Source organism: Tachyglossus aculeatus, chromosome 9, assembly GCF_015852505.1.
Source record: "Tachyglossus aculeatus isolate mTacAcu1 chromosome 9, mTacAcu1.pri, whole genome shotgun sequence".
In the NCBI taxonomy this organism is placed as follows: domain Eukaryota; kingdom Metazoa; phylum Chordata; class Mammalia; order Monotremata; family Tachyglossidae; genus Tachyglossus; species Tachyglossus aculeatus.
The window spans coordinates 28,367,121-28,386,680 of record NC_052074.1 but is presented as its reverse complement, the minus strand read 5'-3'; the positions used below and the strand labels follow the sequence as shown (position 1 = coordinate 28,386,680).

Here is a 19,560-nt window from a genome sequence, read left to right as displayed (position 1 = left end):
GCAGTAAGCTTTCCTGTTTTTCAGTATGGCTGACTAAGATGCAATCAATAATGTCTCCTGGGAGCAGTATCAGACACAACATTCCTGGAGGAAAAGGGCCTTACTCCGTGGGATGTACAGATTTGATGTTTAAACCCACACGCGAGGTTTGCATTGATTTTTGTTTTTTAGGGAGGAGGGGGGATTGTGGGTGTGTGAGTGTGTATATTTAATAATAATAAAATAATAATAATAATATAATAAGATCATTTATTAAGCGCTTACTATGTGCAACGCCCTGTTCTAAGCGCTGGGTAGGTTACAAGGTGATCAGATTTATTTTTAATAATAATAATAGCATTTATTAAGCACTTACTATGTGCAATGCACTGTTCTAAGCGCTGGGGAGGTTCCAAAGTGATCAAATTAATTTTATTAATTTTATTTTATTTGTACATATTTATTCTATTTATTTTATTTTGTTAATATGTTTTGTTTTGTCATCCGTCTCCCCCTCCTAGACTGTGAGCCTGCTGTCGGGTAGGGACCGTCCCTATATGTTGCCAACTTGGACTTCCCAAGTGCTTAGTACAGTGCTCTGCACACAGTAAGTGCTCAATAAATACGATTGATTGATTAAGCGCTTACTATGTGCAACGCGCTGTTCTAAGCGCTGGGAAGGTTACAAGGTGATCAGATTTATTTGATTTTATTTGTACATATTTATTCTATTGATTTTATTTTGTTAATATGTTTTGTTTTATCTTCTGTCTCCCCCTCCTAGACTGTGAGCCCGTTGTCGGGTAGGGACCGGCTCTAGATGTTGCCAACTTGGACTTCCCAAGCGCTTAGTACAGTGCTCTACACACAGTAAGCACTCAACTGTTGCCGAATTGTACTTTCCAAGCGCTTAGTACAGTGCTTTGCACACAGTAAGCGCTCAATAAATACAATTGAATGAATGAATTTCATTGTGTCTCGGCAATTTGCTGTTTTTATGCTCAGGTAAATAACCTCCCCTACATTAAACACCAGGAGAGGCCTTAGAGTCTTCGACTGCATTCCCCAGTCAATCATTCAATGTTATTTATTGAGTGCTTAATGTGTGCAGAGCACTGTACTAAAAGCTGGGGAGAGAACAATATAACAGAGTTGGTAGACACGTTCACTTCCTGTAGAGAACGTGGAAATGTCACACCTTCAGTGCTTGGCACGTAGTAAGCACTTAACAAATATCATTATTATTATTATTATATTCCTCAAGTCAGTATTTCAAGGACACAAGCAAGGCTGTTCCTAGCTCAGACAAAATGATGAAGTAGAGCCCATGGGGGCATAGAGATGCATGGAGGAATAGTATGTTATCACCGTGTTGCCCCCTGACTTTTTGGTTTTTTTTTCTGCTAGGGCAGGGATTCCCCAATTCTCTCTTTGACTAGAGATCACCTGGCATTTGCGTGAATTTCAAGTGTGAACAGTCCACTAAGCACATCTAGATGTGATCAGGGAGCTGTAGCAATACCTGGAGGGTGTGGAGGGGATCAAGGGAAGACTCTTTTAGTGTGAGAGATTTGTAAGGCAGAGGAGAGGGAGAGGTTGAAGGTGGCAGTAGTATCTTTAATATCTTAGGAGTATCTTTACCATCTATGACTTGGCCAAAGTGTTGTATTTTTCTGAAGAGCAGATGGGTGTACTCTTTGATAGCTGACTGGGAGGAGAATTTGGAAATGGGAGCGGGGAAATTTTGAGGAGGTGAGGGTGGCCCTCTAAATTCTTGTCTGGCCTCTTGTTCAGTAGTATTTATTGAGTACTTATTGTGTGCAGAGCGCTGTACTAAGCACTTGGGAGAGTACAGTACAATAGAGTTGGTAGACGTGTGCCCTGCTCACAATGAGCTTAATTTTTTTTTCCCTAAAAAGCAGTTAAATTGTCAAGGCTAGAGTGGAAAGATAGAGCGATACTGGGGCCATCCGGGGCCAGTTAAGGGTCTGGAATAGTCAATCATATTTATTGAGCACTTAACTGTATGCAGAGCACTGTACTAAGTGCTTAGGAGAGAATGATAAAACAGAGTTGGTAGACGTGTTTCCTGATCACAAGGAGCTTACAGTCTAGAGTGGAGATTAGGCATGGGAGTCAATGAGCGAGGTACAGGTAGCACTGTTGAGCAGAAATAAGCTTGTTATGGCCAGGGAATATTTCTACCAACTCTTTCATATAATAATAATAATAATAATAATTTTGGTGTTAAAGCGCTTACTATGTGCCAAGCACTGTTCTAAGCTCTGGGGAGGATACAAGGTGATCAGGTTGTCCCATGTGGGGCTCACAATCTTAATCCCCATTTTACAGATGAGGAAACTGAGGCACAGAGAAGTTAAGTGACTTGCCCAATGTCACACAGCTGACAAGCGGCAGAGCTGGGATTTAAGCCCGTGACCTCTGACTCCCAAGCCCGTGCTCTTTCCACTGAGCCACGCTGCTTCTCTCTCTATATATTTTATATTGTACTCTCCCAAGTGCTTCATACAGTGCTTTGCACACAGTAAGTGCTCAATAAATAAAATAGATTAGTTGAAACAGCTATAACAAGAGTGTACATTTTTTAAGTGCTTACCATGTGAGAAGCAGCTTGGCTTAATGGTTAGAGCATGGGCCTGGGAGCCAGAAGGACCTGAGTTCTAATCTCAGCCCTGCCACTTGTCTGCTGTGTGACCTTGGTTGGGCAAATTGCTTCAATTCTTTGTACTTCAGTTTCCTCATCTGTAAAATGGGGATTAAGACTGTGAGCCCCTGGGACATGGACTGTGCCCAACCTAATTAACTTGTATTTACTCCAGCGCTTAATACATTAATTTATTCATTCAATTGTATTTCATTCAATTGTATGTATTGAGCATTTAGTGTGTGCAGAGCACTGTACCAAGCACTTGGGAGGATACAATATAACAATAAACAGACACATTCTCTGCCCATGATGTGTTTACCATCTAGCGGACTGTCGAGTGCCTGGCACACAGTAAGTGCTTAATAAATGCCATTAAAAAAGAGCCCTGTTCCAAGTTCTGGGAGAGGATGCACAAGTGGAAATTTGACATGGTCCCTGTCCCATGGGGGGCTCACTCAATATGGTTCCCATTTCCACCAGCGATGCTCAGCTGCCATGTGTGCAAACTATGAAGCAGCCCTTTCTTGTGTGACCCAGATTTCAGGGTTTGGAGTGGCAGAGCAATGGGAAGGCAAGAGAGTTGTGTTTTGTAGATGGACAGTGTAGATACAAGACTCTCATATCTAGGAAGCTCAAGAGAAGCAGAATAGCTTTGGATTGGTGAAGACCAAGAACTAGAGGCAAAGGAAGATGAGGAGATGGGTGTGATGGAGAAGATTAAAACCTTCTGAGTAATAAGACTGTAAACTCGTTATGGTCCGGGAATGTGTCTGTCTATTGTGGTATTGTACTCTCCCAATAGCATAGTACAGTGCTGTGCACATGGTAAGCACTGAATAAATATGATTGAATGAATAGTTAAGGCCCAGGATGGGCAGAAAGCCTAGTAAGTGGTTTTTGGAATGTGCTACTGTGTTCCTAGCTGACCTTTTCTTCTCCCTGCAGGGTAGCTTTTTACGTTTATATTACCCTTCCCAAGATGATAAGGACCAGAAAAACACTGTGTGGATTCCAAATCAAGAATATTTTACAGGACTTATGAAATTCCTTACAAGGCATCAGTTCTGGGGCAAATTTTTAAACCTCTTATTTGGTAAGATTGGCTAATTCCACTTCAACTTTCTAATGTCACTCAGAAATTTAGGAAAACAGGAATGACGAGTTAGCCAGAAGTTGGCCAATTTTAGACTGTAACCTCATTATGGGCAGGGAACACATCTACCTACTTAGCCTCCACACTGTTCTAAGCACGGGGGCAGAGGCAGAGCAGAAGCTTGCGAAGGAGGCTGAGAATGAGTGGCCAGAGAGAGGAGGAGAACCAGGAGAGGACAGTATCAGTGAAACCGAGGTTAGGTAATGTTTCTGGGAGAAGCAGGTGGTTGACAGTGTCAAAGGCAGCTGAGAGGTCGTGAAGGATTAGAAAGAGTAGAGGCCCTTGAATTTGTCAAGAAGGGGATCTTTGGTGACCTGTGAGAAGGCGGTTTCTGTGCTGGGAAGGGGATGGAAGTCGGATTGGAGGGGGTGAAGGAGAAAATTGGAAGAGGCTAACTTGAGATAGCAGGTGTAGACCGTTCGCTGAAGGAGTTTGGAGAGGAATGGTAGGAGAGATCTGGGACAATAACTGGAGGAAGCTGTGGGGTTAAAGGAGGGATATTTTAGGATGTGGAGAGACAGGGGCTTGTTTGAAAGTGACTTGCCCAAAGTCACACAGCTGACAATTGGCGGAGCTGGGATTTGAACCCCTGACCTCTGACTCCAAAGCCCGGGCTCTTTCCACTGAGCCACAGAGTGAAGTGACTTGTCCAAAGTGACACAGCAGACAAGTGGTGGAGCCAGGACTAGAACCCAGGTCCTCTGACTCCCAAGCCCATGCTCTTTCCATTATCCCATGCTCCTCGCCCTGCCATGACCCCATTCAGCTCCAAGAAATTGAGTCTCCTTGGCTCAGCTGTTCCATTTTTTTTTCCCTGTGCCTCCTGGGGCACTTTAATGTGACTCTAGGTAAGAAGATGGGAAGCAGCATGGCCTAGTGGATAGAGCAAGGGTCTTGGAGTCTAAAGGACCTGGGTTCTAATCCTGTCTCTGATCAGTTGCTTCACTTGCTTGGGCCTCAGTTACTTCATTTGTAAAATGAGGATTAAATCTGTGAGCTCCACATAGGACATGGACTGTGTCCACCCTGATTAGCTTGTATCTACCCCAGTGCTTAGAACAGTGCTTGGCACATAGTAAGTGCTTAACAAATGCCATAAAAAAGTTAATAATAATTGTAGTACTGTAGTTTTTTTTTTGTTGTTCCTTTCTTTTGAACAGTCTACTGTTGTGGGCTGCTAGGAAAGAACATGGGCCTGACAGCCAGAGGCTCTGTATTTTAATCCTGGCTCTTTCCCTTACCTGTTGCATGACCTTGGGCATGTCACTTAACATTTCTGTGCCTCAGTTTCCTCATCTATAAAATGGGGTTGTAAATACCTGTTCTCCCTCCCCTGTAGACTGTAAGCCCCATGTGGGACAGCGGCTGTCCAATCTGATTATCTGCCCCAGTGCTTATACAGTGGTTAGCACATAATGCTTAACAAATATTATCACTTTTATTAATAATGATAATTAATCAAATGTGTGTCCCCCGCCGTCCCTCTGGGAAGGCAGTTTGGGAAGTGCTATCTGGAAAAGAAACTGCCATGGCAGAAACTGATTTCTTTATGCTCTCTAGGCTCCGTGAAGATTCCTGCCAAGTGGGAAGCCCCTTTCAAGTCTGGAGAAAAATACCCCTTGATCATCTTTTCTCATGGCCTTGGAGCCTTCAGGTAATGTATTTACATCTGGGTTTATTTAATTCGCTTCCACAAACAACGCCAGGAAAAAGCTGAATGATCATCTCTAAGTAGAAGAAGTAGGGACTCTGTGTGGTGTTCCTGGTCTGCATTTACAACTGTGTTCTTCCCCAGCAGGTAGGCTCTCCAAATACTAATGATTTCACACTCAAAGCTTTAAGGGCCCAGGGCATATTTCTTTACTGGCAGGCCTCACATTTACTTCCTACCAGGCTCTGCATTTACCCATAAAATGGTGACTAATGTCAAATCAAGTGAGTGAGTCCCTGTCTGCGATTCTGGTCTTGGGATTATTATGGTAAAAATTGCCGGGAAGGAGACTGAGATAAATGTGCACAGAAAGAAAGACACAGGGATCCACAGCGGAGGATTTGGATGGGATTGGGATGAGGAGAGTTCCTGGGCAAGGCACAGGGGAGGGGAGATCAGAGGGCAGGCATTTAAGGCACATGGTGGGGCTAGGTCATAAGAAAAAGAAAGTCTTGAGCGGAGTCAGAGGTCATGGGTTCAAATCCCAGCTCCACCAACTGTCAGTTGTGTGACTTTGGGCAAGTCACTTAACTTCTCCATGCCTCAGTTACCTCATCTGTAAAATGGGGATTAAAACTGTGAGCCCCCCATGGGACAACCTGATCACCTTGTAACCTCCCCAGTGCTTAGAACAGTGCTCTGCACATAGTAAGCGCTTAACAAATACCATTATTATTATTATTATTATTATCTGGAGACCAAGTGGGCTGTGGCAAGTTCCTGTAGTAAGGGGCAACTCACCAGTTCCCACTTGGAGGGAATCCACAAGTTCTGAGCTGTGAGTCATTAAGGCATCTGTCCTGTGTGAATGGGCAAGAAATTCCTTAGTTGTTGATGAGGGACTGTTGTAAATTGCTTAATTCAGTCACTGTCCTGCTTCTTGGGAGAGGGGAGAGGGGAGGTCGGGGTCTGGGTGTGAGGAAGGGTAAACTGTGACCCCAAGGTGAGACTTGATTGCCCCAGTGCTTAGTACAGTGCTTGGCATAGAGTAAGTGCTTCACAAATACCACAATTATTATTAAGGGAGGCAGACATTAGGATAAATTACAGATGGGGGAGGTAGCAGAATATAAGAAGATGGTGTGGAGCTGGGCATGGACCTAGGAGTTAGAGGAAGTGGGTTCTAATCCCGGCTCTGCCACGTATCTGCCTTGTGACCTTCAACAAGTCACTTAACTTCTCTTTGCCTCAGTTACCTCATCTGTAAAATGGGAATCAAGACTGTGAGCCCCATGTGAGATGGGGACTGTGTCCAACCTGACTACCTTGTATCCAGCCCAGCTCTTAGTTCAGTACATTATAGTAAGAGCTTAATGAATATTATTATTATTATTGTTATCACAGTGCATAAGGAGTAGACCCAAGTATATAAGGAGAAGAAGAAGGGAAAGTGAGGTTAGTCATGGAAGGCTTTTTGGAGGAGATATGACTTTAAGTAGGACTTTGAGTACGGAGTGAGGCATGGATCTTTACTCTCATTGGTGGTGCTGTTGCTTAGCAAGGATGAAGTCCCTTTCCTCTCTAAAGAACTTCAAAATTAAAAGATATAACTGATCAACTGATATTGTTTGATGCCTTTCCCCCCACTCATGTGCCCGCAGGGCCTCAGTGTTCTGAGCAAGCACCACAGCTAAATACATCCTTCCCTACCTCCACCACACCTGGGCTGAGATTAAGCTATCAAGAATGCGTGGCTCTTGGAAGAAGTTTCCGATTTTCAAGGTGTTAAAGAGATTTTAGAGTAGATAACCAAAGAAATAGTTGAATGGAGGGAAACAAGGTCATTTTAAAATTGAATGATGTTGATGATAATGAGTTAATTTTCAACACAGTCAGCAGATTCATTGTCCCATAAGGGATACATCTAATTTTGATAATCCAGTGAGCCCCTGCAAAATGCCTAACTAATGAATCAATCAGTCATATTTGTTGAGCTCTCAGTATTGTGCAGAGCACTGTACTAAGCCCTTGGGGAGAATACAATACAGCAGAATTATCAGCCATGTTCTCTGCCCATAACGAATGTACAATCTAGAGAAGCTATGGTTTCTCCAGCACCAGGTAGAATTTTGGGATTTAAAAATCTTGCAAAAATTGTTTAAGAAAGCAGATGAACTGATAAGTGAAGCCCCTAATTGACAGGAGTTGCATTATTTATTTTTTTAATGGTATTAGTTAAGTGCTTACTATGTGCCAGGCACTGTACTAAACACTGGGGTAGACACAAGCTAATCAGATTGGACATAATCCATGTCCCACATTGGACTCACAGGCTTAACCGTCATTTTACAGATGAGGTAACTGAAGCACAGAGAAGTGAAGTGACTTGCCCAAGGTCACACAGTGGGCAAGTGGCAGAGCCAGGTTTGGAACCTAGATCCTCCTGACTCTCAGGCCCGGGCTCTATCCATTGAGCAACACTGCCTTCTTATGAAGAAAGAGGCTGCTGTTAACCTAAATTGGACAGGTCCTTCACTAAAGTAGAAAAACCGCCACCACAATCACCACAAGCTTCTACTTCTGCAGTCTCCAGGAAAGACTCAACAATAATAGTTATTTATAATGATATTTGTTAAGCAGATACTATGCAAGAAGCACTATACTAAATCCTGAGGTAGGCTGAAGATAATCAGGTCGGACACAGTCTGTTTCTTACCTAGGGCTCACAGTCTAGGTAGGAGGAAAGCAGCATGGGTAGTGGAAAGATCACCAGTCTGGGAGTTATGAGGTTCTAATCCTGGCTCTGCTGCTTCCCTGCTGTGAGATCTTGGGCAAGTCCCTTAACTTCTCTGTGCTTCAGTTTTCTCCTCTGCACAATGAGGATTCAATACCTGTTCTCCCTCCTACATCTGTGAGCCCCGTGTGAGGCCTGGTTATGTTGTATCTACCCCAGTGTTTAGTATAGGGCTTGGCCTATAGTACACATTTAACAAATACCACAATTATTATTATGAGGAGGGAGAATAGGAATCTAATCCCCATTTTACAGATGAGGACACGGAGGCACAGGGCAGTTAAGTGACTTGCCCAAGGTCACACAGCAGGCAAGTGACAGAGCTGGGATTCTTGACTCCCAGACATGGAATCTTTCCACTAGGCCACACTGTTTCTCACAGTCCTCGTTTATTTTAAATCGTGATGGTGGAGTCTGAATTATTAAGTTAAACAATAATTTGGTGACATTTCTCAATACAGTATTTTGCTGATCCAGAGGTTCCAGGACAGATTCTGACAAATCCTATGTGAGGGTTTGGGAAGATATGTCCCATGGTACTTCCACATTTTCAAAGAAGATGACCCGTTTGTATCATGGGGAAAGTCTGTACTTAGCATCCTGGCTAAAGCCTCAGTGTTTGTTCCCAAGTAGTATAGTAATGGTGTTTATTAAATTCTCCCAATTTAATATACTGTACAATAAACTGTATTAAGCAATAAAATGGCAAATATCAAGATGTAATTATTCTGTTGTTTGTCAGGGCTTAGACACTTGTTTGTAGGTAACTTTGATTTAGTGATGTTTTTCTTTTAAGGACAATATATTCTGCTATTGGCATGGACTTGGCATCTCACGGGTTTATAGTTGCTGCAGTGGAACACAGGTATGACAGTTGTGGATAAGGAAGGAAAAAAGTGGTGACTTCATTATACTGCGGGAAACAGTTTGTAATCAATCGTATTTGAGTGCTAACTGTATGAAGAGCATTGTCCTGAGCGCTTGGGAGAGTGCAATATAACAGAGTTGATAGGTACGCTTCCTGCCCACCATGAGCCTACAGTCTAAAGGGGGAATGTAATGAAAATTGAAGTGATGCGAGGGAGGAGGACAGCTTTTGGAGGAGGGAAAATCCTTAACTTTGAGAGAAATATGAGCACAGTGGAGCGGAAGGTGAAGGAGGAGAAGGGAAGAGAAGGTGGGGAGAAAGAAATCGGATATCCATGGAGATGTTTCTGAATTTCAGAGATGATTCTGCAGCAGCGACCTACTATTTCAATGAGACGTTAACTGAGAAGACCTGGCTCTACTACAAGAATCTCGAAGAGGGGGATAATGAATACTTAATACGCCATTCACAGGTATACTATTTTCAGTGAAAGCCAACTGTAATGCCTTGCTTGTCCTAGCTCCAAACTTCCAACCAACCTGCCTTCCCTCCAGGCTGAAAAGATTAGTACCTCACAGAGTAAAATTAAATAAAATTGGTCCCTTTCAATACTTACCTCCCTTTCAGGCTCTGAGAGAGAGCTTTTAAAGGATACTCTCTAGTAACCAATGGGCATGAAATGAATCAATGCTACTGAGGGTTGATATGTGCAGATCACTGTACTAAGAACTTGAGAGTATAGTAAAACAGTTGATAAGCACATTCCCTGCCCACAAAAAGTTTACAGTCTGACCTTGGAGACAAGCGTTAAATTAGGGAAGGAGTGTGGCCTAAGGGGAGGAGCATCAGCCTAGGAGACAAAAGACCTGGGTTCTTCTAATCCTGACTCTGTCAACTGCTTGCTGTGTGTGTCCCTGGGCAAGTCATTTAACTTCTGTGCCTCAGTTTCCTCAACTGTAAAATGGGGATTCAATACCTGTTCTGCCTCCTACTTAATAATAATAATGGCATTTATTAAGTGCTTACTATGTGCAAAGCACTGTTCTAAGTGCTGGGGAGGTTACAAGGTGATCAGGTCCCACGGAGGGCTCACAGTCTTAATCCCCATTTTACAGATGAGGTAGCTGAGGCACAGAGAAGTTAAGTGACTTGCCCAAAGTTGCACAGCTGACAATTGGCGGAATTTGAACCCATGACCTGTGACTCCAAAGCCCATGCTCTTTCCACTGAGCCACGCTAAGCACGATGTGAGACAGGGACTGTATCTAACCTGATTGATTTGTATCTACCCTAGCATCTACCCTAGCACTTGACACCATAGTAAAGGTTTAAATACCATTAAAATAATCAAATACCATTGATATTTGAGCACTTACTGTGTGCGAAGCACTGTCCTAAGTGCTTGTGAGCGTACAGTACAACAGAGTTGGTAGACACATTCCCTGTCCACAATGAGCTTACAGTCTAGAGATTTGATTTATAACATGAGTGCTGTGGGGTGAATAACAAGTGCTTAAAGGGTACAGATGAAAGCAAGCATGCTTATTTTTTTAACTTGATATATTGACTAGCACAAGTCCCTCCTTCTTTCTCCCCATTCCCCCAGCTTGCTTTTTCTATTTTATTTATAATCTGTGTCTGGAAATCTAAATAAATCTGTGGGCAGCACATTTCTTTGCTCTGATTCCTTCTGTTCAGTCCAGCACTGAAGATGTCTCCTTTCTCTCTTCATCAGCTCTAGTTACTCAACACCTGCTGTATGGAGCACTGTTAAGAAACATTCAGTACAAAAAAAAAAATGTCCTGCCCCTATAAGTTTGTTGTGGGCAAGGAATGTGTCTATTTGTTTTGTACTCTCCCAAGCATTTAGTACAATGCTTGTACACAGTAAGTGCTCAATAAATGATGATTGAATAAATTAATGCCTTTAGGGCTTACTCTTAAAGAAAGGTGGTCTAATGGAAAGAGCCCAGACCTGGGAATCAGAGGACCTGAGTTCTAATCCCAGCTCTGGCAACTCATCTGCTGTGGGACCTTGGGCAAGTCACTTAACTTCTATACCTGTTTCCTAGTCTTTAAAATGGGGATTGACTGAGCCCCATGTGGGACTGTGAGCATGTTGTTGGGTAGGGACCATCTGTATATGTTGCCGATTTGTACTTCCCAAGCGCTTAGTACAGTGCTCTGCATACAGTAAGTGCTCAATAAATGTGATTGAAAGAATGAATGGATGTGGGACCTGGACTGTGTCCAACCTGATTATTTTGTATCTACACCAATGTTTAGTATACTGCCCGTCACATAGCTCTCTTCCTCCCTTCAAAGCCCTATACTGAGAGCTCACCTCTTCCAGGAGGCCTTCCCAAATTGAGCCCCCTTTTTCCTCTCCTCCTTCCCCTCCCCACAGCACTTGTATATATTTGTACAGATTTATTACTCAATTTTACTTGTACATATTTACTATTCTATTTATTTTGTTAATGATGTGCATATGGGTATAATTCTATTCTGACGATTTTGACACCTGTCTACATGTTTTGTTGTCTGTCTCCCCCTTCTAGACTGTGAGCCCGTTGTTGGGTAGGGACCGTCTCTATATGTTGCTGACTTGTACTTCCCAAGAGCTTAGTACAGTGCTCTGCACACAGTAAGTGCTCAATAAATACGATTGAATGAATGAATGGCACATAGTAAATACTTAATACCATGATAAAAGTAGGCTCAAATTGCAAACTTACAATGGGAAGAGGCATAAGAGTATAAACCTTTCATATGAAAAGGTGATTTTTTGTCTTTTGTTGCCACCTCATCTAGGTTCTGCAAAGAGCAAATGAGTGCAGGAATGCTCTTGATTTGATTCTGGATATTAATAGTGGAAAATCAGTAAAGAATGAATTGGGTTTGAAGTTTAAGTTCGAACACCTAAAGGTAAGTGAAGAAAGTGTTTTTTTTTTCCCTAGTATCATGCTCCTCTTCCTTCCCCAAAAGCCACACTAACTTGAGGCAGAAATGACAAGATGAGGTAAGAGGGATGCCACATCCCATATACATTAGAAATTTATTGAAGGCAGGCCTTCCAGTGCTTAGAACAGTGCTTGACACATAGCAAGTGCTTAATACCATTTTCTTTTTTAAAAAGGTATTGCTGGAATCTGCAAGAGAACTGCCCTGCAGTCTGAAAACCCCAAGGAGTTAAATTCCCACAGTGGACAAGGGGCAGCAGCATAGTTTGAGACTTGTCAAAAGAATTTGAGAGTCACTAGTGTTTTGTATGTGTCCAAACATCAGTGAAGCCAACAGGGAACACTTACTGTAGATTGCTTCCTTGTGCGGGCCTCCCACCAGATCCAGAAGCTTACCCTGTTTTTTTTTCACCTACCCCGCAGCCCCGAGGTTCATCGTTGGATGAAACATCGATGGAGGGGATGGTGCATTAAGTTTCATGTCAGGTGTCAGAACTCACTTCTGTTTGAAGTGATTCAAGGTTGGGCCTCCATTCCGTCGTATTTATTGAGTGCTTACTGTGTGCAAAGCATGAACTAAGCACTTGGGAGAGTACAGTATAAAAAAGACACATTCTCTGCCCACAGTTCAGCAGGTTTACTGGAAATAGTCTCACTCCCCCCCCCCCCAACCCAATTTCTACAGGATTCCTGGGCAAGATGCCAATAAATCATGTGGCAGCATTGGAGGGGAATCTAACCCTTTCCCTGACCCCTGCAATCAGAATAGGGTTTACAGCTGCAGCCTTTGAAAGAGAGTGTTCAGGGCTGTTGAGGGGCTTTTTTTTTGGTGAGGAGGTAGGTAGGGGGTGCTTCCTCCTGTTCCCCATCCCCCAACTCTTCAACGGGGTAACTGGGGACAGCAGATCTCCAATAAAGGGGTGGGACATGTATGAGATTCGGGTGAGGGCAACAGTGTAGCTCAACAGGAAAGTGGTTGAGTACATAATTTCTGAGGCTCCTAGAAGAGCAAAATTGATTCCCCTGACAGGAAACTTGAATCAACCTCAGTGATTGGCACAGCATAAGGACTTGATATATCACTCTTGTAATTAATTCTCCAGGCCCATTGCCAGAAACATCAAAGATAGGGTGGTGGGTTGGGGCAGAGTGGAAACTCTTTTCTCCTATATATGTTCTCCAGGGAGTTTAGCCTTCAAGGGTAGGTATGATTCCCTAAGTGAATTAAAAGTTGGGACATGTTTCACTCTAAATCCCTAGGTTGGGAAGGATTGGATTAGAACTCTCTCCACCAAACAGACAAGACTGTTGGAGTGCCTTCACAGTGGCTTACTTTGTCCACTTCAGAGCGTCTCCTTGCAATCTGATGCTTAGCATAGGGTTTGCCCTGGGTAGAAAAGGGGTCCACATAGAAAAATGTCCCTCCCCAAGTCACGCTTTCCTGGAGAAGCAGCGAAGTCAAGTAGAAAGGGCAGAGGTCCTGGGTTCTAATCCCAGCTTCACCATTCACCTGCTGTGTGACCTTGGGCAAGACAATTAACTTCTCTGGGACTCAGTTTCTTTATCTGTAAAAAGGGGATTCAATACCTGTTCTCCCTTCTACTTAAACTGAGCCCTGTGTGAGACAGGGACTGTGTCTGTACAGATTGTCTTGTATCTACCCAGTGGTTAGTACAATGCTTGGCACACACTAAGCACTTGCTACAATTATTATCATCAGACACAACTTGGGGACATGCAGTAGTGTTGATGATCCAATAGGATGATCTTTTATCACCCCCTCGCTTAATAAAATGCCTAGCAAACAGTAAACCCTTAAAAAGTACCATTACCATCAGCAAACAGGAAGGAAAATCTTGTAAAGAAAAGAAAACACAAACTTTTTCTAAAACTAAGATTAGGTGAGACTATCTCTTTTTTCTTTATTACTGAACTTTGAGCTATAAAGACAAAAAAAGTAGAACATGGAGAAAGGGAAGAGAGAAGAATTGAGGAATAAAAGCCTGCATCCCTGTAAACTGTAAGCTTTTTGTGGGCAGGGATCATGTCCACCAACTCTAATATACTGCAGTTTCCCAAGTGCTTAGTACAGTGCCTGCATTCATGTACCCTTGTTATACACTTGAATGATGAAAGAATTAAATTTTCCTGAGTTAATCTGTATAGAAATTATCCTGTAGCTCCTCCTGCTGGCTGAATGAAATAAAGCTAAAATGTGTAATAGGTGAACTTGATCTGCAAATGCTAAAATCAAAGCAAGAACCTTGTGTTTCACAACAGATTAAATTTATTCTGAGCATACATTAGTATGTGGTTGCATTCCTTAAAAATATTGAAAATTACTGTGTTTCACAACAGATTAAATTTATCCCGAACATACATTAGTATGTGGTTGCATTCTTTAACAATATTGAAAATTATTAACAAAATTATTATTTCAGAGAGAATATGGAAGAGGCATGGCCTAGCGGACAGGGCAAAGGCTTGTGAGTCAGAGGACATGTGTTCTAATTATAACCCGGCCACTTGTCTGCTGTGTGATATTGGCCAATTCACTTAATTTCTCTGTGCCTCAGCGACCTCATCTATAAAATGGGGATTAAATCCTTCTCCCTCCAACTTCGACTGTGAGCGCCATCTGAAGCAGGGACTGTGTCCAACCTAGATATCTTGTATCTACCCCAGCACTTAGTATAGTGTGTGCTTAGCAAATACCATTAAATATAGAAGAAAATGGTAAATAGAACTATAATGATGGTATTTAGTGCTGCTTAGGGCAACCTCAATTGGTGCTATTTAATAATAATAATAATAATAATAATGGCATTTGTTAAGCACTTACTATGTGCTATGTGCTATAGAGCACTGTTCTATGTGCTGGGGAGGCTACAAGATGATCAGGTTGCCCCTTGTGGGGCTCACAGTCTTAATCCCCATTTTACAGATGAGGTGACTGAGGCACAGAGAAGTTAAGTGACTTGCCCAAAGTCACACAGCTGACAATTGGCAGAGCCTATATTTGAACCCCGGACCTCTGACTCCCAAGCCCAGGCTCTTTCCACTAAGCCACAGTGTGCAGAGCGCTCTACCAGGCACTTGGGAGAGCACTGTATCCAGCACTTAGTACAGTACCTGGCACATAGTAAGTGGTTAACAAGTACCATAATTTACAACAGATTCAGTAGATATGTTTTCTGCCAACATGAAACTTGAAGTCTGCAATTCCTTCCCAACAGTCTTACAGTTCTGAAAGGTTTCTAAAGTCCCCCTGTTCCTGGAAGAAGTAGAGTCTGTTTTCTTGAAGTGTTGGGAAGGAGGAAAGCTGCTTTGGGCAAACAGCCTCCCTGGGAATGCTAGGGATCATGATCACAGGGCGCACCAGGTCCTGACTTGGTGGGTGGACTTCCTTGGGGGCAGACACAGTGGACCAAGGTCAGCGGGGAGAAAGGCATGTGAGAAACAGTTAAAGAAATCCCTCCAGGGAGCATGCTCACATGCATCCACTCAAGCGATCTCACTGCCATAGGCTCCAAGAGACTCTGCCACTTGTCTGCTCTGTGACTTTGAGCAAGTCATTTCACTTCTCTGGGCCTCAGTTACCTCATCTGTAAAATGGGGGTTAAGACTGTGAGCCCCATACGGAACACTGATTGTGTACAACCTGAGTAACATGTATCTACCCCAGTAAAGAGAGGCTGTTTCCAAGGGTCAGAAGTGTCAGGGTGATTTAGAGCAGGCAGGCCAGAAACAGCAGTTAGGGTGGTGCATCTCTCGGATTCCCAACACAGGGAAGCTAAAAGCTCTTGCCTGGAAAATGAGCCAGTATCTGCAATCTATGAGCGGGCCTTCGGTGACACTCCTGCCATCTTCTAAACTAAACCGTTGTTATGCAAGAAAATGCTGTAAACATCTAAATGTTTTATGTTCCATACAGGATGCTATTGACCCTAATCAAGTGGCAGTAATGGGACATTCCTTTGGGGGAGCTACAGTGATTCAGACCCTTAGCCAAGACAAGAGATTCAGGTAAGAGTAAAGTAAAAGATCACTGTGAACCTTTTCTGGTGCTAGGTTTAGAGGCTTGCTTGGGTTTTAGACAATAATAGGATGGAAGAAACGGCTACATCTAGTTTATTTCCTTTCCTCCACACAGCCTGCTCACTGAACACTGCTAAACTTTACTGGGTAGGCTTCTTCCCTTTTCCTCCAAGCCATCCTTACAACAGATGTTCTGTCATGCCTACAGCATTAGAAACAAGTTTTTCATGGTCAAATTGATTGCTGGAGGCGAAGTTCATGATTTCTGTCCTTGTTTTCCTCTCTCCATTGCCCATGTGTTCTATTCATTTAACTCCCTCCCCAAACTCCCTTACCCCCAACATCCTCCAAGTCTTTCCTCTATTTTGGTAAAATTGAACCTATCAGGTGTGATCCCCTCGACAAAAAAAAATCTCCCCTTCTCTTCGACTCACCCATCTTTCCCAGCAGTATCTCGAGATCTCCCGCCACCTCTTAATCTCCCACCTCACTTTTGCACCTTATCAAAACTCACTTCCTTTCTTCTTTCCCGATCACCATCTTTAACCATTCATTATCCAGTGGCTTCTTCCCCACTGCTTTCAAACATGTTCCTATCCCCTTTCCCTAAAAAAGCAAAAGCTCAATCCTATGGCTCCCTCCATTTATCACACTTTCTCTCTAACCATTCCTCTCCAGACACTTTGAGCAAGTTACCTACCTCCACTGCCTCCACTTCCTCTCCTTCGAGTCTCTCCTTTGCGCTTTCCAATCTGATCTCCACCCCCTTTCTCCACAGAAACTGCCTTCTCTGAGGTCACCAATGACCACCATTCTTGCCAAATCTGATGACTTCTACTCCTATCTTAGTCCTCCTCAACCTCTCAGCTGCCTTTGACACTATGAATCACCCCCCTTCTGTTTAAAACATTACCAAACGGCTTCACTGACACTGTCCTCTCCTGGTTCTCCTCCTGTCTCTTCAATCACTCCTTCTCAGTCTCTTTTGTGTATTCCTCCTCTTCCTCCCACATGTTGGAGTCCCTTGAGACTCAGTTCTGGGTCTCCTTTTATTCTCCATCAACACCCACTCCCTTGGAGAACTCATTCACTCCCATAGCTTCAACTACCATCTCTACACGGGTGTTTCCCTATCTACTTCTCCAGACCCCTCACCTCCCTAGTCTTGCATTTCCACTGCCTTCAGGACATTTCTATCTGGATGTCCCAACACCACTTAAACTAAACATGTCCAAAACAAAACTCTTCACCTTCCCACCCAAATCTGTCCTTCCCCATCTCTCATCACTGTAGACATCTCACAAGCTCTTAACCGTGACATTATTCTCAACTCATCTCTTGTTTCAACCCATGTATTCAATCTGTCACCAAATCCAGTTGGTTCTACCTTCACAACATCACCTAAATCAGCCCTTTTCTCTCCAGCCAAACTTGTACTATGGTGGTCCAAACATTATTCCTATCCTACCTTGACTTCTGCCGTCTGCTTTCTCACTGACCTCCCTGCCTCTGATCTCTTCCCTACTCCAGTCCATAAATCACTGTGATGCCCAGGTCATTTAAAAAAAACATTCAGTCCACATCTCTCTACTCCTCAAGAACCTCCAGTGGTTGCCCGTCCATCTCCATATCAAATTCCTTACTATTGGTTTTAATGCCCTCATTCATCTCCCTTCTTTCTACCTTGCCAATTTCCTACTACAAAAAGTCTGCACATTACACTCCTCTAACCTGCTCATGTGTACCTTAAGCTCATCTATCTTGCGGCTAACCCACTGCCCACCTCCTCTCTCTGGCCTGGAACTCCCTTCCCTTCCATATGACAGACCACCACTCTGCCCATCTTCAAAGTCTTATTAAAATCATATCTCTTCCAAAAGGCTTTCCCCATTAAGGTCTTTTTCTCTACTCCCTCTCCCTTCTGTATTGCCTATGCACTTGGATCTGTACCATTTAAGTACTTGATATTCACCCAACTCTCAACCCCACAGTCTGTATTTCTATTAATGTCTGTTCCTCTAGACTATAAACTCCTTGTGGGCAGGAACCATGTCTACCAGTTCTGTTGTATTTTATTCCCAAGCACTTAATACATGGCTCTGCACACAGTAAGTGCTTAGATACCATTGATTGATTCCGTCCAACCCCCTTAAACTGAATTACTCTTTCAACATGTCAGACTCCTCTTTCTGGATTGGCCTATTTACAGTTAATAGTAAATGCCTGATGAATACCACTATTATTATTATGTGGCAAGTACTGGAGTATATAAAATACTCAGGTCAGGTAGTTCCTGTCCCATATGGGGCTCGCAGTCAGTCAGTTGTATTTATTGAACGCTTATGTGTTCAGTGCACTATACTAAGCCTTGGGAGAGTACAGTATAACAGACACATTCCCTGCCCACAGCGAGTTTATGGTCTAGAGCTCGCAGTCAAAGTAGGAGGGAGAAAAGGTACTAAATTCCAGTTTTCCAGATGAGGAAACTAAGGCATAGAGAAGTTAAGTGACTTCCCCATGGTCACGCAGCAGAGTCAGAATTAGAACCCAGGTCCCCTGACTCCTAGGTGTATGCTCTTGTCAATAGGCCACGCTGAAGCCTAGTAATCCTGTAAAGGTGATGTCATGTTACAGACATGACTTTTTTTTTTCCAAATTGTTGCATCTCTTAATCTGCTGCTTCACCCCCACCCCGATGTCACTGCACATTTCTGGAGTCAGAGGTCATGGGTTCGAATCCTGGCTCTGCCACTTGTCAGCTGTGTAACTTTGGGCAAGTCACTTAACTTCTCTGGGCCAAAGTTACCTCATCTGTAAAATGGGGATGAAGACTATCAGCCCCCTGTGGGACAACCTGATCACCTTGTATACATACCCCCAGCACTTAGAACAGTGCCTTGCACATAGTAAGCGCTTAATAAATGCCATTATTATTATTATTTCTAGGTGTGGAATTGCCCTAGATGCCTGGATGTTACCCTTAAATGACCAAGTCAGTTCCAGAGTTCCTCAGCCACTACTGTTCATCAATTCTGAGAAATTCCAGGATCTTGGAAGTATCCAAAAAATGAGAGCTCTTTACCAGCCTGGTACAGAAAGAAAAATGATCACAATCAAGTAAGTATAAAGTTATTCTGACTGCAAAATGAGGTCACCATGGTATTTAAATATCTATCATTTTTCAGGGGCTCCGTCCATCAGAACTTTGCAGATTTTACCTTTGTGACTGATGACAGGATTGGAAAGTGGCTCATGCTGAAAGGAGATATAAATTCGAATCTTGCCCTTGACCTCAGCAATGAGGCATCTTTAGCTTTCTTGCAAGAACACCTAGGTAAGAAACCAGTGGATCCTAAATAAAATGAACCATATATGTGTGTGTATTATATGTGTGTGTGTGTGTGTGTGTGTGTATATAAACACACATATATAATTAGAGCGAACTA

The 19,560-nt window shown here is 43.1% G+C and overlaps 1 protein-coding gene across 5 annotated transcripts in view; it reads left to right on the top strand.

Annotated features, from left to right (window-relative positions):
• Positions 1–19,560, top strand: part of PLA2G7 (phospholipase A2 group VII) — a 34,662-nt gene that overhangs the window by 13,904 nt on the left and 1,198 nt on the right. For all 5 annotated transcript variants that reach the window (XM_038751745.1, XM_038751746.1, XM_038751744.1 and 2 more), the window contains 9 exons: positions 25–146; positions 3,593–3,740; positions 5,361–5,454; positions 9,042–9,110; positions 9,471–9,585; positions 11,928–12,041; positions 16,011–16,102; positions 19,061–19,231; positions 19,300–19,448. In XM_038751745.1, the coding sequence (XP_038607673.1) occupies positions 25–146; positions 3,593–3,740; positions 5,361–5,454; positions 9,042–9,110; positions 9,471–9,585; positions 11,928–12,041; positions 16,011–16,102; positions 19,061–19,231; positions 19,300–19,448 (1,074 nt within the window). The remainder of the gene's footprint in view (positions 1–24; positions 147–3,592; positions 3,741–5,360; positions 5,455–9,041; positions 9,111–9,470; positions 9,586–11,927; positions 12,042–16,010; positions 16,103–19,060; positions 19,232–19,299; positions 19,449–19,560) is intronic.